Source organism: Aquarana catesbeiana, linkage group LG02 (assembly GCF_042186555.1).
Source record: "Aquarana catesbeiana isolate 2022-GZ linkage group LG02, ASM4218655v1, whole genome shotgun sequence".
Lineage (NCBI taxonomy): Eukaryota > Metazoa > Chordata > Amphibia > Anura > Ranidae > Aquarana > Aquarana catesbeiana.
This window is the reverse complement of record NC_133325.1, coordinates 363,082,998-363,100,843: the sequence shown is the minus strand read 5'-3', so window position 1 is coordinate 363,100,843 and position 17,846 is coordinate 363,082,998. Positions and strand designations below refer to the sequence as shown.

The following is a 17,846-nucleotide window of genomic DNA, read 5'->3' as shown; positions in this document are numbered from 1 at the left end:
CCTATTACAAGGAATGTAAACATTGTAATAGAAAAAAGCATGACAGGGCCTCTTAAATATGAGATCTGGGGTCCAAAGGATGTTAGATCTCATATTTACACTAAAATGCAATATAAAAAAAAAAAAAAAGTCCCTTTTAAGAGCTATCAGCGGGAGTGACGTTTTGACGTTACTTCCGCCCTGCAATGGTATGGAGACGGGTTGGGGCCATCTTCCCCTCACTCGGCAAGTGATAACATCTGATCACTTCGCTGCTGCCAACGGTTCCGGTAAGCGGCGGAGGGGACCGGAGCGCGGCGGGAGGGGGGCCCTCTTCCGCCGCCGCTAAAAGTGATCTTGCGGTGAATCCGCCGCAGAGACCACTCCTATCAGAAAGCGGACCGCCGGCAGAAGAAGAGGATACCGGGATTATGGCAACTACTGGCTGCCATAACAATGATCTTCCTCTTCAAACTTAGGATGTATATCGGCGTGCGGTGGTCCGTAACATCTGTGCATTGTACATAGATCACCCAAAGGGGACTGTTGTTTTTTTCACAACAAAAGCAGAGTTACTCTTTAAGTAAGTATCTAATGTGGCTATCATTGTCACTGCAAACGTATGTATGTAGTTAGATATGCAAGTGTAAAATGAGCTTTTATAAAAAGTTACATTTTTATATAGAAAAATATGGAAGAAATCTTACGTTTTTGCTTTTATTAAAGTAATTCTATTACCTCTAGTAAGTATGTTTGGAAAGCAATAATGATGTGTTGCATAGCAAAACAATAATTCATAGATCAATGCGATTGGCCAACAAGCTAAAGTGTGTCTTTGACCCTGTTTCTCCTGTATCATTTTTATTACTTTAATGGTGTTGAAACTAGTTACATTACTGCTGAGTGTACTAAGTTAGAAATTGAATTTTTTTTTATTCTTTTTTTTTTTTCCCCCTCCATTTCTAACTTAGTACACTCAGCAGTAATGTGACTAGTTTCAACACCAATAAAGGTATTCATACATTAAGACCCCTTTCACACTGGGAAAGTTTGCAGGCGCTATTGCGCTAAAAATAGCGCCTGCAAACTGACCCAAAACAGCCGCTGCTGTGTCTCCAGTGTGAAAGCCCCGAGGGCTTTCACACTGGAGCGGTGAGCTAGCAGGACGGGGAAAAAAGTCCTGCTAGCAGCATCTTCGGAGCAGTGAAGGAGTGGAGTATACACCGCTCCTTCACCACTCCTGCCCATTGAGATCAATGGGGCAGTGCGGCTTTACCGCCGGCAAAGTGCCTCTGCAGAGGCGCTTTGCTGTGGTTTTTAACCCTTTCTTGGCCGCTAGCGGGGGGTAAAACCGCCCCCCGCTAGCGGCCGGATACCGCCACTAATAATAGCGGCACTTTATCCGCCGACGCACCTCCTGCCCCAGTGTGAAAGGGGCCTATAGGAGTTGTAAAGTCTCAAGGTTTTTCACCTTAATGCATTCTATGCATTAAGGTGAAAAACCTTCTGTAGTGCAGCTGCCCCCCCAGAGCCCCCCTTTTACTTACCTGAACCCGATAGCTCCAGCTGCTGTCTCGGGTCCTCATTGGATAGATTGATAGCAGCAGGAGCCTTTGTCTCCCACTGCTGTCAATTGAATCCAATGACATTGAAGCCAGGAGCAGGGCCAAGTTCTGCTGTCTGTCAATGGATGCAGCAGCAGGACTCAAGAGCGTCCCCGCACAAGTGCCCCCAGGGAATGCGGCTCTCTGTGGAGGCACTCAATGCAGGGAGGAACCCGGAGCGCCGCCGGGGGACCCCAGAAAAGGAGGATCGGGATCACGTACATGTACATGGGCAGCACAGTCGTGTAGTGGGTAGCACTCTCGCCTAGCAGTAAGAAGGGTCGCTTGTTCGAATCCCAACCACGACACTACCTGCCTGGAGTTTGCATGTTCTCCCTGTGTCTGCGTGGGTTTCCTCCGGGTACTCCGGTTTCCTCCCACACTACAAAGACATGCTGGTAGGTTAATTGGATCCTGTCTAAAATTGTCCCTAGTATGTATGAATGTGAGTTAGGGACCTTAGATTGTAAGCTCCTTGAGGGTAGGGACTGATGTGAATGTACAATGTATATGTAAAGCGCTGCGTAAATTGACGGCGCTATATAAGTACCTGAAATAAATTAAATAAAATGTATATTATCCGGCCTGTTCTGGGTTAGAGGCGTGCAGCATGCTACTTCTGTGACCACTGATTGCAGATTCTGGTACCCGGCCGCCACACGATCCCCCAGGCCAGGCGCTGTCATCTTAGCTTCTGTTTGAGTGCAGTTGCCATGACGTTGCACATGTGATCAGTTATGACACCAGCCATTTAATGGTTTGACAGTCCGGTTGAGAAACAACCGTGGCCGTATTCTTTACAGCGGGGGTCTCCAAACTTTCTAAACAAAGGACCAGTTTACTGTCCTTCAAACTTTAGGGGGGCCGAACTGTGGCAAGTGGGAGAAGAAAATGTCCTGGTGTCAGTGGGATTAAACAATGCACCATGATTGGTATTAGGGGGAGTAATACTGCCCCATTGTTGGTATCACGTAGAGGAATAGTGCCCCATTGTTGGTGTTAAATGTAAGGAATAGTGCCCCAACGTTGGTGTCAGTGGGAGGAATAGTGCCCCATCTTTGGTATCAATAGGAAGAATAGCATGCCATATTTTGGGTCAGTAAGTGAACAAGTGCCCTATTGTGGGTGTCAGTGGCAGGAACTATGCCACACTGTTGCTGACAGTGGGAGTAAAAATCCCCCAATAGCCAGATAAAAGCAAGAAAAAGGACCGCATCCAGCCCCCAGGATGCAGTTTGGAGACCACTACTTTACAGCCAAGGAAGCTGCTTCTGTTTGATCTGCAACTGTCATGGTGCTGTACATGTGATCAGTTATGACACCAACCATTTGATGTTTTGGTTGAGAAACATGACAGTTAGCAATCCCGGCATTCTAGGAATGTAATGTTTTTTGAAACCATTAAATTGAAGTTTAGTTCTGCTTTTATGATTTACTGCTGTTCAGGGGCTCCAGGCTTTAGCAAAATGGCAGTCTCCCGCAATAATAAACAGGAACAATGCTGGAAGCAATTTACAGCACAGACTCATTTTGTTAGCATAATCATTAACCACTTCAGTCCCGGAAGATTTGGCTGCTCAATGACCAGGCCATTTTTTTGCGATACGGCACTGCGTCGCTTTAACTGACAATTGCCTGGTCTTGTGACGTTGTACCTAAACACAATTTACATCCTTTTTTCCCCACAAATAGAGCTTTCTTTTGGTGGTATTTGATCACTTCTGCGATTTTTATTTTTTGCACTATAAACAATAAAGAGCGACAATTTTGAAAAACAGTATTTTGTACTTTTTGCTCTAAAAAATATCCCCAATTTTTTTTTTTTAAAAAAGCTATTTTTTTCCTTCGTTTAGGCCAATATGTATTCTTCTACATATTTCTGGTAATACAAATCGCAATAAGCGTATATTGATTGGTTTGTGCAAAAGGTATAGCGTCTGCAAAATATGGGAAAGATCTATGGCATTTTTCTTCTTCCTCTTTTTTTTTTTTTTTTTTTTTTTTTACTAGTAATGGCGGCGATCTGCGATTTTTTTTTTTTTTTTTTGAGACATTATGGTGGACACTTTTGACACATTTTTGAAACCATTGACAATTACACAGCGATCAGTGTTATAAAAATGCACTGATTACTGTGTAAATGTCACTGGCAGGGAAGGGGTTAACAGTAGGGAGCGATCAAGGGGTTAACTGTGTTACCTGTGTGTTTCAATGTTCAATGTGTGTGTTTCGATTTTGTTTGGGTACAGTGTTGCACGACTACGCAATTGTCAGTTAAAGCGACGCAGTGCCGACTTGAAAAAACGGCGTGGGGGTCCTCCCCCAAAATCTGAGCACGCAGCCTGGACGGTCAGGAAAGGGGGTGGGGACGAGCGAGTGCCCCCCCCCTCCTGAACCGTACCGGGCCGCATACCCTCAACATGGGGCAAGGGCCTCTTCCCGACAACCCTGGCCGTTGGTTGTCGGTGTCTGCGGGTGGGGGGCTTATCGGAATCTGGGAGCCCCCTTTAATAAGGGGGCCCCCAGATCCCGGCCCCCCACCCTATGTGAATGAGTATGGGGTACATCGTACCCCTACCCATTCACCTGGGGGGAAAAAGTGTCAATAAAAAAACACTACACAGGTTTTTAAAGTAATTTATTAGGCAGCTCCGGGGGTCTTCTTCCAACTTCGGGAGTCTCTTCCGACTTCTTCTCCCGCTCCCGCTTCTCCCTAAGGGCCTGGTATGCTCTTGAAGGGGGAACCCATGCCGTTTTTTTATTTAAAATTTGGCGTGGCGTTCCCCCTCATTCATACCAAAGGCGTCAGTATTGCTTGTCGCTCTACGGGAAAGCAAAAAAACACATTTTTCCTTTCCCGATGAGCAAGCCAGCTCGGCGCTGGCATATCGCGGTCACTCTTCCCAGGTAAATTCTTTTCTATTTCCTGTGAGTTGCCTCACTATGAACAGTGATCTGACTTGGAGGCGACTTCCATTGAAATCAATGGGTACAAGTTGCCTTCAAGTCGGATTGAAGTAGTACAGGAACCTTTTCTGAAGTCGGAGCGACTGCAGTAGTGTGCATTAAGACGGATTCATTCACTTACATTGATTTTTTCATGTAGCGTGACTTGAGGTGACTAGGGGCGACTTGAAGTCAAAACCAAAGTTGCCCCTGTGTGAATGGAGTCTCAGAGGTTTGTTAGAGAACCTTAGTGAACAAACAGCATCATGAAGGCCAAGGAACACAAAAAACAGGTGAGTTTTTATTTCCGTCTGTATCTCCATTAGGAAGACTCACTCTCTCTCTATTTGTCCTGTTTACTGTTATCACCAAAAGTGAAAGAAAATCTCAAATATTGGATTGTCACCAGAACAGGAATAGAGGGGGAATCTTCCAATGGAGACACTAGTTCTGGTGACATCCAGGGATTTCCTCTCACTTCTTGTTTTGGCTGTGGGATGGGAAGTGAAGAGAAATCTCCCCAAGGGGACACAGATGACAAAAGGGAAAGAAAAGAAAATGACAGACAGTAATAACCCTCCCTGACTCTATCCAAAAAAAAAAAAATTTGCCTTTTTGTTACACTTTTTAAATGGATGGTTTTGATTCTGTTTATGCTTTGAAAACAAACTAGAAGCTGATTGGTCGCCAGCTTTTATTATTATACAGGATTCATAGACCAACAGTTTGCACATCTTCTTATAATATAACTACAGATTTTGTCTTCTCCACACTCAGCAAATCCCCCCAGTGTGCTTGGTATAAGAGCGGGGTGATTGAAACAGAGCAGTGCAGGGTGTCCCCACGGATGACATGAGTCCCATGCACTGATCCCTCACATTCAGAACTCCTTCCCGCGGCCGGACTACACTTCCCGTGATGCTCGAGGCGCCGCGGCACATGCGCACTGCGAAGCGGCTCGAGTTGTTTGTTCCAGTGTAGCAGCAGCTGCTTTTTTTTCTCTCTCTCTCTGCGCTCCGGAGCCGCTTCTGTTCCCGAGTCTTCCTGAAGTCATTGAGCTTCTTCTCCCTCCAACCTTCCCCCTTGTCCGTGTCCAGTCCGGTCCCTCCTCGCTCCCAGCAAGCAGTCCTATCACACATGATCCACAAATGAGAAGGAGAAAACGATGGAACTGCATATTCTAGAGCACAGGCTGAAAGTAGCCAGTATAGCCAAGGACAACATCCAGCTGTTTACCTATGGACTCATCAAACTTGCCTTCCTCTCCTCCAAGACAAGGTAGGGGGAGGGGGCACTGGATGGGGTGGGGGGGCAGAACAAGTTGCTGGTATTGTATAGACTTCTATGGGGGGGGAGAGAACTACATGACACCAAGATGAATGAATGGAACAGGTGATGGGCAATGTGTGTACAGTGTGTGTACAGTGTGTGTACAAGGTAGGACTGGGTGCTGGGGGGTGATCTGAGCCCTGGTGTTGGGGGGGTCACCTATGGCTTCATTCTTGTGCTGTTTATACTGCATTATTGGCTTTGTGTTGGATGGTACAGCTAACTGTTCTGCATCCATTGGGAACAATGGCCGGGTTCTGTTAAGGGGGAGTGGCAGTCTATCCAGAGCATGCTGAAATGTGCTCACATATTATTTGGGGCTTTTGTCTCCCCCTCTCACTCCGCTCTGCCATTGTTTGTAAAAAGTCACCGATTCCACCCCCTTGTTTACTTTTCTGTCTTCATCAGAAGATGAGCCAAAGCTCCACTAATGACTCCACTGTAGGCCAGCCTCTCAGGAGTTAAACAGTTAACTCAATTATTCAGTAATAGCTACTAAACACGTTCCATCTCTGTGCCCCTTGGGGATCCATACCTCATCGTAGACCATTTACAGGGTGATTGGTCATTTATGTTGGTTTTTAGGAGACGGGTGATCGACATGCTTGGTGTTATCGAACTCGTGCTATTTATCTGTTACAGGTATTTTATACAACGCCAACAATTCATGCAGTGCTTCACAAATTGTACATTCACATCAGTTCCTGTCCTCAAGGAGCTTACAATCTAAGGTCCCTAAAGCCAGCCATACATGGTCGAAATTCAGTACTACGCTATAGCCAAAAGACAGTTACAGTACGGTAATATAGTTCTGGGAGGACATCCATAGATGTCCTCCCAGAACCCCCGCCCCCTGGGTGGCACAGCTGATCACAGATTGGGGTTAAGGGCCAATCACAGCGTTGCTTTACCATGTGATCAGCTGTATCCATTTAAAGTGGATGTAAACCCAATGTCATCCTTTCTAAACTACTGCCATAGGGGTTATCTATAAGGTTATACATGCCTCCTGCATGTATCTTTATCTGTCAAATGTCTCCCCTCTGTCTGTTATTAGACCCGAAAAACTGCATATTCTGTGGGTGGGTCTGTTGTCTGGAGCTCGGTGGGTGGAGTCGTGATGTCAGTAGACTCCCCGCCCACCTCTACACTCCTTGTCAATATGCATTTTCTCCTGTGTATTTCTAACACTGAACTTCTGCTATGATCTCTAACATCCAGTGAAAAGACAGGAAAGTAACCACATGACTTCAGCATGCCAAATCATGGTGAGGTGTGGAACAGCCAATCCTTGCAGAGCTGCTGAAGAAAGGAGTGGGGGAGGGAATTAAAAAATAATGCATGTCTAAAGCTGGCCATACACCTATAGATTATCTGCAGATTTTCTATGGTTAGATGGAAAAAGTGGGAGATTCCTCCGTCCACACAGTTTAGCGAACATGGAGAAATCTGTTGCACTTTTTCCATCTAACCATAGAAAATCTGCAGATAATCTATAGGTGTATGGCCAGCTTTAGGCTAGTGCACGAGATGTAAATCACCTGTCACTCACAGCAAGGGGGAGGATTTGACAAAGTTTTTCTCAGTTTGTCAAGATTTATCTCACTGAATAATAAGAGGATTGCTCAGAGATGGATTAACTCTGTGTGGCAAGACTGGGCTCAAATGATAGCAAATCTTATACTCTACAGTATGATATAAAGAAAAAAAAATTTTGGGGGTTTACATCCACTTTAAAGCTGAGCACATGTAAACGTACTTGCCAGTTATCAGCAGTTTTTTCCGCCTGTGCTGTGTCTGTGTCAGGGAAAAAAAAAAAGATGCTGATAACCAGCAATACTATCAGCCCACTGTTTACACTGATCATCAGTGCAGCCCTTCAATGCAGCCTATCAGTGCAGCCTCATCAGCGCACATCAGTGAAAAATTAGATTTACTTTGTTTATGTTATCCCCGCTGTTAGAATACAAAGGCACAGCAGGAGGATTCCCCCAACCACACATTTGATTCCATGGATTAAGTCATTTTTTCTTTTGATCAAACCCACTGTTTGAACAAAACAAAAAAGAATCATTATATGAGTTGCATTGCAAACCTAGTAGGGCCAATTTAAACAAGTCAATTAAGCTACCAACATGTCTTTGGGAGTGTGAGAGGTAGCCCATGTAAGCACAGGGAGAACATGCAAACCCCGTGCAGATATCATCCTGACTGGTATTCAAAATGGGGACCCTAGTGCTGCAAGACAATAGCCACCATCCTCTTATGTTTTCATGTTTACAGATTATTGGTTTACAGTGGTTAGCTGCAATTCAGTTTCATTAGTAACCGTATGAAATGCAAGTTACTTACCAGTCATTTATACTCTTTTAGTGGCACTATGTTGTTGCCACTGACAGAATTTGAAATGGTCTTGTGCTGTTAAATAGTGTCATCAAACATCTTATTTGTTGCTCCAGTCCCCAGGGTGGCAATGTGCCTGTGACACTTTTGTCCCAGCTTTCTGAGTTTTGTCATTGCCGAGATAGCATGGTCAGCAGTACCCCCCCCCCCCCTTTCCCGACCACTGCCTGACCACACATCTAGTAAGGTGACAAATACTGAATCAGCTGTGATTGAGGTGCTTTCCCATCACTAGCACAATCACTGGGTATTCAGGGGTTGGCAGAGTGTCAGCTCTCCTCCACTTCCCTTGTTCTTTGGTTGCCAGGACACTAGTGGCCTGAGCTGCACAGTGTTATTGGTTGCAAAGGTGCAGGCAGCTGGATTGTATACATATTTGTTGCTAGGATGCAGGCAGTTTATATATATATATATATATATATATATATATATATATATATATATATATATATATATATATATATATATATAATATTGCTAGGATGCAGGCAGGCTGCACAGTGTTATTGGTTGCTTGGGTGCAGTCAGCCACGTGTCATTTGTTGTCTGAATGCAGTCAGCCAGGCTGCACCATGTCAATGGTTGCTTGGGTGCAGTTAGCCGGATTATACAGTGTCATTGATTGCTAGGATGCAGGCAACTGGACTTTACAGGTTTCATTGGTTGCTAGGATGCAGGCAACTGGACTGTACGGTGTCATTGGTTGCACAGTGTCATTGGCTGCTTGGGTGCAGGCAGCTAGACGGCACAATGACATTGATTTGCTAGGATGCAGGCATGGCTGCATAGTGTAATTGGTTGTTGGAATTCAGTTGGCTGGTTTAAATGGTGTTATTGGCTGTAGGGACATGGGTGACCAGGGCACACAACATCATGCATTTTGCATGTTCATCCTGTGCGTGGGTGGGTTTCCTTTGGGTACTCTGGTTTCCTCCCACACTCCAAAGAGATGCTGGTAGGTTAATTGGCTCCTGTTGCAATTGGCCCTAGAATGTGTATGCATGTGAGGGATTCAAGGCTCTTGGAAGTGAAGTACAGCCAAAGCTCGTTCTGCACTCTGAGCACTTAAAGTGGTTGTTAAGCCACTGTTTTATCTTTATATCGCCACCTCTGTCTGATTTAAAAAGCTGTATCCTAGTGTCTGTGCTTTATTAAAAAAAAAAAAAAAAAAAGCAGATTTTCTACTTGTTTTTAACAGTGTCTCCCAACGATCGCGTGACTCCAGGCTCTCTGCTCTCCCCGTCTGATAGCTCCAGAGGGCGGGGCTGAGACTCCCCTGCTGACGTGAGAAGAGAACCTGGAGTCACGTGTTAGCTGGGAGATGCTGTTAAAACAGGTAGAAATCTGCTTTTTTTTAATAAAGCACAGACACTAGGATATAGCTTTTTATCTGACAGAATGGATGATATAAAGATGAGATAGTTTTGAAGCAGCAAGGAGAGAAGCAGAGCAGGGCTAGTGAGAGCTGACAGGCGGGGAGGGGGGGGGAGGAGGACAGAGGGAGACACAGGAGAGCTGCAAATAGCAGTGTATGACGAAGGCACGGTGTCAGGGCTCAGCAGCCATGATATATCGTGGTCAGTTTACAGAGGGGGAGGGGGTAGGAACTGGCAGGATTAGCCAGTATTTCAGGTGTTACAGTTGGCCGAATTACACAGCACAAGCACTGTGCTGTATAACATGCTTTAAAAGAGCAGGATCCATCTTTCTTTTTTTTTTTGGGGGGGGGGGGGGTGGGGTTAAACGCTTTAAGCTGGCTGCGCCCGCCCCCTCCACAGCTCAGTGCTCCATTAAGGGTGGGGGCAGAGCAGAGAGCCTGTTCTGATCTGCAGTGATTGGTTGCTTAGTTCTCAGTGTTAGTTGGTAGGGACAGATGTAGCATCCACCTAGGAAAGTTTGATTTAGAAAAAGAAACAAGCCCATACTTAAGTCTTTTCTATTTTTTTTTTTTTTTTCAATAACAGACATGTTATACTGTACTACTTGCTCTGTGCAATGTTTTTTCACAAAGCAATGCCTATCTTTTAAAAGAGAAAAAAAAAAAAGAATAAATCATGCCTATCAATAGGATAATTATCAGAAACTCTGTTCTATGTATTTCACGTATTTTATTCTTGCGTCTTATCTTACCACTCTGCAAACTTTAGACACAAGATGAAATTGCTTGCATGTTCCATCAGCCACAAGATCTATCCAACAAAAGCTGGTTGTACAAATGTTCATTGTGCTTATGATTTTGTCTAAGGTCAGTTAATAGGAGAGTCTGGTAAACACTTGTGTAACCATCTGGAGGTTGTGGCTGTGTTATCATTGTAGTGCTTTGTTGAGATTACTCAGTGTGTGTGATGTGGCCTTGTATCTTCCTCTCCTTTACCACCCTGTTAGCATAAGTGGTTTATGATGAGAGATAATGTGACCGAGTGGGCTGGTAAACAAAGATGGCAGAATTTGTTATTTTACCCACACAGCTAACCAATGGAATGCTGGCATGTAATTCTGACTTATAACACAAATCCTTTTCTTCTTTTTAGTGAACTGTGCTATTTAATACTTTTTGGCAAATGGCCATATCTTGTATAATTTTAAATGCATACACAAGTTCTCTTGTACCCGTTTTGTTTGTGATTTATCACAGAAAATATAATTTTTTTTTATTAAATGAGTAACTTTCTTCCTGTGTATATTATAGAATTCTAATCTATAACTATATGCATATACCAATCATCAGGGACAGCAGCTGAGCAATATACAGTATCTCACAAAAGTGAGTACACCCCTGACATTTTTGTAATTATTTTAATATATCTTTTCATGTGACAACACTGAAGAAATGACACTTTGCTACAATGTAAAGTAGTGAGTGTACAGCTTGTATAACAGTGTAAATTTGCTGTCCCCAACAAAATAACTCAACACACAGCCATTAATGTCTAAACTGCTCGCAACAAAAGTGAGTACACCCCTAAGTGAAAATGTCCAAATTGGGCCCAAAGTGTCAATATTTTGTGTGGCCACCATTATTTTCCAGCACTGCCTTAACCCTCTTGGGCATGGATTTCACCAGAGCTTCACAGCTTGCCACTGGAGTCCTCTTCCACTCCTCCATGATGACATCACAGAGCTGGTGGATGTTAGAGACCTTGTGCTCCTCCACCTTCCATTTGAGGATGCCCTACAGATGCTCAATAGGGTTTAGGTCTGGAGACATGCTTGGCCAGTCCATCACCTTTACCCTCAGCTTCTTTAGCAAGGCAGTGGTCGTCTTGGAGGTGTGTTTGGGGTCGTTCTCATGATGGAATACTGCCCTGTGGCCCAGTCTCTGAAGGGAGGGGATCATGCTCTGCTTCAGTATGTCACTGTACATGTTGGCATTCATGGTTCCCTCAATGAAAAATTGCAGATCGCCGCCATTACTAGTAAAAAAAATAAATAAAAAAAATGACATAAATCTATCCCCTATTTTGTAGACGCTATAACTTTTGCGCAAACCAATATACGCTTATTGCGATTTTACCAAAAATATGTAGAAAAATACATATCGGCCTAAATTGAGGAAAACTTTTTTTTTTTTTTTAATGTTGGGATATTTATTCTAGCAAAAACTGCAAAATATTGTTTCTTTTTTTTTTCTCCAAAATTGTCGCTCTTTTTTTATTTATAGTGCAATAAATAAAAACTGCAGAGGTGATCAAATACCACCAAAAGAAAGCTCTATTTGTGGGGAAAAAAGGACATAAATTTTGTTTCAGTACAATGTCGCACGACTGCGCAATTGTCAGTTAAAGCGACGCAGTGCCGTATTGCAAAAAATGGCCTGGTCAGGAAGGGGGTAAATCCTTCCGGGGCTGAAGTGGCTAACACACCTGCTCCCCAGTCACACCTGAGACCTTGTAACAGTAACGAGTCACATGACACCCGGGAGGGAAAATGGCTAATTGGGCCCAATTTGGACATTTTCCCTTAGGGGTGTACTCACTTTTGTTGCCAGCGGTTTAGACATTAATAGCTATGTGTTGAGTTATTTTGAGGGGGCAGCAAATTTACACTGTTATACAAGCTGTACACTCACTACTTTACATTGTAGCAAAGTGTCATTTCTTCAGTGTTGTCACATGAAAAGATAGAATAAAATATTTACAAAAATGTGAGGGGTGTACTCACTTGTGTGAGATACTGTACATGTACCTACACTGTATATGTCGTTTATATACATGCGTAATACATACATGCAGCAGACTATACTGGGGAAATCTCTTACATGAACTGTATCTGATTTCTGGGTAGAGAACCTCCAAGCTTCTAATGGAATAGTAAATTATGCAGTTTGTTGGGGAAAAAAACCGAACTGCTGTATGTTTTTCAGTCACCATATTGCAAATCCCCGGTCATATGACTTTCTCACTATGCATAAGCTAATGATCACATAAGAAAACGTGGGAAGAAGAGGGGGTAGTTACATTTCAGATGACATGAGAATGTTTGGGTTATATGGTGGTGTCTGTCCAATCATGCTGATCAATGGGAGTTTGTCCCCCATGTGCTGAAAAGAGGATTTTGAGGTCACATTTCTTTAATTCATAGATGCTTATCTGGAACAGATCAACTTTATTATACAGCCTGATCTTAAAGTGATTGTGTAGAAATGAAAGGCAAATCATTTGTGTATAGATATTAAAAACATTATAAACCCCCCCCCCCCTTTTTTATATAGGTGATCGCATTCCCTCTGTTCTACATAAGAGCTGGGGAAGGAGAAGCAACAGTACTGTGATCTACCCAGTAAATAGCTGTTTGGGGGGGGGGGTGTTGGGAGCAGGATGAGCTCCCAGCAGAACTAGAGAACTGACCATGCTGTGTTCTCCTACTTATTCCCACCCCCGTACACATGAGCGGATTTTCCGCTCAAGCTTGCCTTGCTTACACACGGTCACACAAAAGTTCTGTGAACTTTCGACTGTCAAGAACGCGGTAACATACAACATACGACGAGCCTCCTTCTGAGCATGCGTCAAATTGTTTCCAAGCATGCGTAGGAATTTTGCACGTCGGTTTTTGTACAGATGATCGCATTTTTGGATTGCTGGCTGGAATTCCGCCAGCAAAAGACCGATGGAGCATACACACGGTCGCATTTTCCGACAAAAAGCTCTCATCGGAGTTTTGCTGGCGGAATTTTCCATCATGTGTACACAGCATTTGTGTGATCAGTTTTTAATAGGAAAGCAGAGGGACTAGCAGGAACACCAGGGATTTCACACAAAGGGTGTAATACAAAGAGAACAGACTTTTTCATACAAGTACATGGTACAGCAGGCACATGTTGGGAATATGAAATGTTGGGCTTACATACTCTAACTTGATTCTGATTGGTTATAAGGAAGGAAATTACTCAGATTATCCAACCATGGGGGTAAAAACATATCATTATTGTTATCTAGGTCATAGACCTTAGAAGACAAAAGAAATGATCCAAAAGTCATTCTTTAATAGCCCAATAATGAGCATATTTACTTGGATTTGCAGATGCTAACCATGAGTCAGTCTAATTACAGCCAAAAAACACTACCTATAACTACAACTATGCAACTGTAGCCAATATCCTTCCCTCTGCTAACCCCCCACCTAAGTTAGCACTGAGACCTCCAGCAGATATACTTGCCCTTCAGTAATGTTCATCCTCTTCTTACTTGCAGATCACTATATGTGAATCAGAGCCCCAGGAAGGATGTACATATCTGCAGACAGAGGTGATGATTGTCTGCACACAGATCCAAACTGTGAAAAACACTCAGAAGGTTCATTGGACTGGCTTTAAATTGAGCCTGGGGCATGCCTATGAACAATTAAAGTGTTACTAAAGTCAATGTTTTTTAAATTAAAAAAAAACAAGCGTTGTACTCGCCTGCTCATTCCACCCCGCTGGCGATCTTGGCTCCTCCTCTGTGTCCCCCACATTAAGCCGTTTGCTATGGGAGCACTTGGTGCCTGCTCGCTCCTGAGCTGTGTGTCTATGAAGCTGTGCTTGGTACCTTCCTCGCTGAATTTGATTGTCATCGGCTTCTACTGCTGTTCCAGTCCCTGTGTGAAGAGGAATGGAAGGGAGAGGAGATACAGCTGTGCTCAGTGCTGGGTGTCTTCTCCCCTCTCTCCCCCCTTTCACACAGGGAAGGGGGAGGACAAAGCAATATAACATGTTTTTTACCTTAATGCAAAGAATGCACTAAGGTAAAAAATGTTTTTTAGCTTTAGTGCCACTTTTAAGTATTTTGCAGTACAAGGGCTTAAAATTAGCCATCACTGACCTGCTGTAGCTGCAGGTACTGTGGAGCAATTTATCCTCAAGGTTCACAGCAGAAACGCCAAAGTCATTCTCTCTCTAGTTTAGCTTATTCTTCCCTCTGCCAGCAGTGAGTCTGATAATACACAGGTGATTTTCTCATAGCGACCTCCCCTCTATTTCGTTCCAGCAGTTTGTTGCTAAGAAAATCATCATTTTTTTTTTCTATGGGATCGCTAACCGTGACATTTTAAAAATGACTTGTTGCTCAGCAATCGATCCAATCAGTGTTTCCACTCTGGAAAAAAAACGCTAGCAATAATCACTCTTAATGCTTTTCTATGACAGCAATTGTTATGCTTAGCTACAAATCACTGAAAGGCAAGGAATTTGTAACAGTGTAGATCCTGATGCTACTGTAGCAAAACACCTGTGATTTTAACAGTTTAATTGTTAGCTGCAAATCACTGTTAAAGTGGGAGTGAGCTCCCTTGGTTGATTTTTAGCTATAGGCAGGGTGGATAAAAATCAATGATTTTACAAAAAATAATAATAAAAAAAATCAGATTTTTGTTTTTTTTTCTTTTTTTAAAGGAGAAGTCCAGCCTGAACTCATTTGGCTGGGCTTCTCCTAAAGGTCACAGGAGTGCAATTCATTTTCTATTTAACCAGACCAGGCCTCTTTTTCAGACTTAGTGTTTACAAGTTAAAAACAAGTTTTTTTGCTAGAAAATGACTTAGAACCCCCAAACATTATACTTTTTTTTTTCTAACACCCTAGAGAATAAAATGGCGGTCATTGCAATACTTTTTGTCACACCGTATTTGTGCAGCCATCTTACAAGGGCACTTTTTTTGGTAAAAAAAAAATCACTTTTTTAATAAAAAAAATAAGACAACAGTAAAGTTAGCCCAATTTTTTTATATTATGAAAGATAATGTTATGCCGAGTAAATTGATACCCAACATGTCATGCTTCTAAATTGCGCCCGCTTGTGAAATGGCGTCAAACTTTTACCCTTAAAAATCTCCATGGGCGACGTTTAAAAAATTCTACAGGTTGCATATTTTAAGTTACAGAGGAGGTCCAGGGCTAGATTTTTGCTCTCGCTCAAACGATTACGGCGATACCTCACATGTGTGGTTTGACCACCATTTTCATATGTGGGCGCTACTCACGTATGCGTTCGCTTCTGCGCGCGAGCTCGTCGGGACGGGGCGCTTTAAAAACATTTTTTTTCTTATTTATTTTACTTGATTTTATTTATTTTTTCATAGTTTTTGTTTTTTTTTAAATTGGGTCACTTTTTCTCCTATTACAAGGAATGTAAACATCTCTTGTAATAGAAAAAAAAGCACGACAGGTCCTCTTAAATATGAGATCTGGGGTCAAAAAGTCCTCAGATCTCATATTTGGACTTTAATGCAATTAAAAAAAAATTGTCCTTTGAAAAAATTACAACAGAAAAATGTGCTTTTTAACATGTATGGTTGGAAGTGACGTTTTGACGTCGCTTCCGCCCTGCTATAGTATGGAGACGAATGGGGGCCATCTTCCCCTCACTCATCTCCATACCCAGCCACCGACAGGTCCCGATTGCCTCCTCCGCTGCCAACGACTTCAGTAAATGGTGGGAGGGGGGGTGGCCCCTCTCCCGCCGCCGATAACCGTGATCTCGTGGCGAATCCACCGCAGAGACCACCATTATCGTAAACAGGACCGCCAGCTCAAAAGTTGGATACCTCGGTTGTGGCAGCAGCTGCTGCCGTTACCGAGATATCCATCTTTAAACTGCCGACGTATATGTATAGGATCCGGTTGGCAAGTAGTTAAGATACATTAATACTAGTTTATTCAGCATGAATTGGAACTTAGTTATGTAGCATGAGGCTGTGTATTCTGCAATATTTACATTTTTGGTAAACTCATTCAATGAATCCAAGCTCTGTAATCTAAGATAACATGCATTGCATTGATGCATTCATACAATTTCACAGTAACCATGAGATAAAACAAACTTCAGGAATATTCCTTTATCTCATTGCACTAAAGACTGTATGATTGAACTGGTTCTGATATCGCTATTTTACTAACCTGACAGCTTATTATTCTAAATAGGAAACCTTCATTTTGTTTGCAAATATTATAGATTCAAACTACCAGCAAAAATGAGTCCTTACATTTAAAGAGCACCTGTCATTTTTTCAGATCCATCACGGTAGCGCCTGTTAGCGGGCATCCACTCACCTGCTGCCACCACGTCCCTCACCTTGTGTCACTGCCACATCACCAGCTGTCCCATTAAAGTGAATGGGACTGTCGGTAAGTCAACAGCGGGTCAGAGGAGGACCCGCTGCCGGACAGAGATGACAGTTGCTCTTTAAAGTGGAGTTCCACCCACTTTTACAACTCTTCAGCATCCCTCACTAAACTGTGCACTGTAAACGAATTAGATATTTTTTATTTTTTTTCTCAGCACCTACTGTATATCTGCTGTATTCATTTTTCACTTCCTCCTCCCTGGTTGTGGCCCATCGCTTCATTTCCTGTTTGCAATGCCTTCTGGGAAGGGACGGCAACTTCCTCTGACACTGCCGTTGCTATGGAAACCTGACCTGAAACCTATTACACTGCTTGTGCTACACTGAGCATGTGCAAGATCTGCAAGGATGTGATCCAGGAAGAAATACAGTCTGGCTTCAAATGCCCACACTTAAGATGGCCACGGCCTGCTGTAAGTTTATAAAATAACAAACTTCTGCTATAAACTAACAAAACAGACCTTAGTTTACAGACCAACTTTACTAGAATACATTAAGCTTGTGTATTATAGGGGTATTTTTATTTTAAAAAAAGTATAATTTCGGCTGGAACACTACTTTAAAAATGATGATTTAAATCAAGCCTTTTTACTAGTGATTTAAATCGTGATTTAAATCAAATCCACCTTGACTATAGGTATGCCTATATTAAGGCTTACCTATAGGTACTATAAATATCTGCACCGTTTAGGAGATATTTACTGTGCCGTGAACAGCACCTCCCATACGCATGCATGGCAGTCATGTCATCACGGCTCGTCCAATCAAAGGACCGGAGCCTGCCAACCCAGAAGGAAGACCGGGTGAAGGTGGAAGCCCTGTCAGCAGTGTGCCGCTGGAGGGCTTCATTTTAAAGCAGTTGTATACCGCTGACTGTTTTTTTTTTTTTTTTTCCTTTTCCCTTCAAGGTAAAGTTTTAATGTGCTAGTATGCATTGCATACTAGCTCATTATGTGAAACTTGCCTTAAAATTAAGCTTTTCCAGT

At 43.0% G+C, this 17,846-nt stretch overlaps 1 protein-coding gene across 1 annotated transcript in view; it reads left to right on the top strand.

The window, feature by feature from the left end:
* The first annotated feature begins 5,435 nt into the window (after positions 1-5,435).
* CASTOR2 (cytosolic arginine sensor for mTORC1 subunit 2) overlaps positions 5,436-17,846 on the top strand; it is a 234,407-nt gene continuing 221,996 nt past the window's right edge. The window contains exon 1 of the mRNA XM_073615078.1: positions 5,436-5,807. Coding sequence (XP_073471179.1) covers positions 5,695-5,807 — 113 coding nt within the window. The 5' untranslated portion in view covers positions 5,436-5,694. The remainder of the gene's footprint in view (positions 5,808-17,846) is intronic.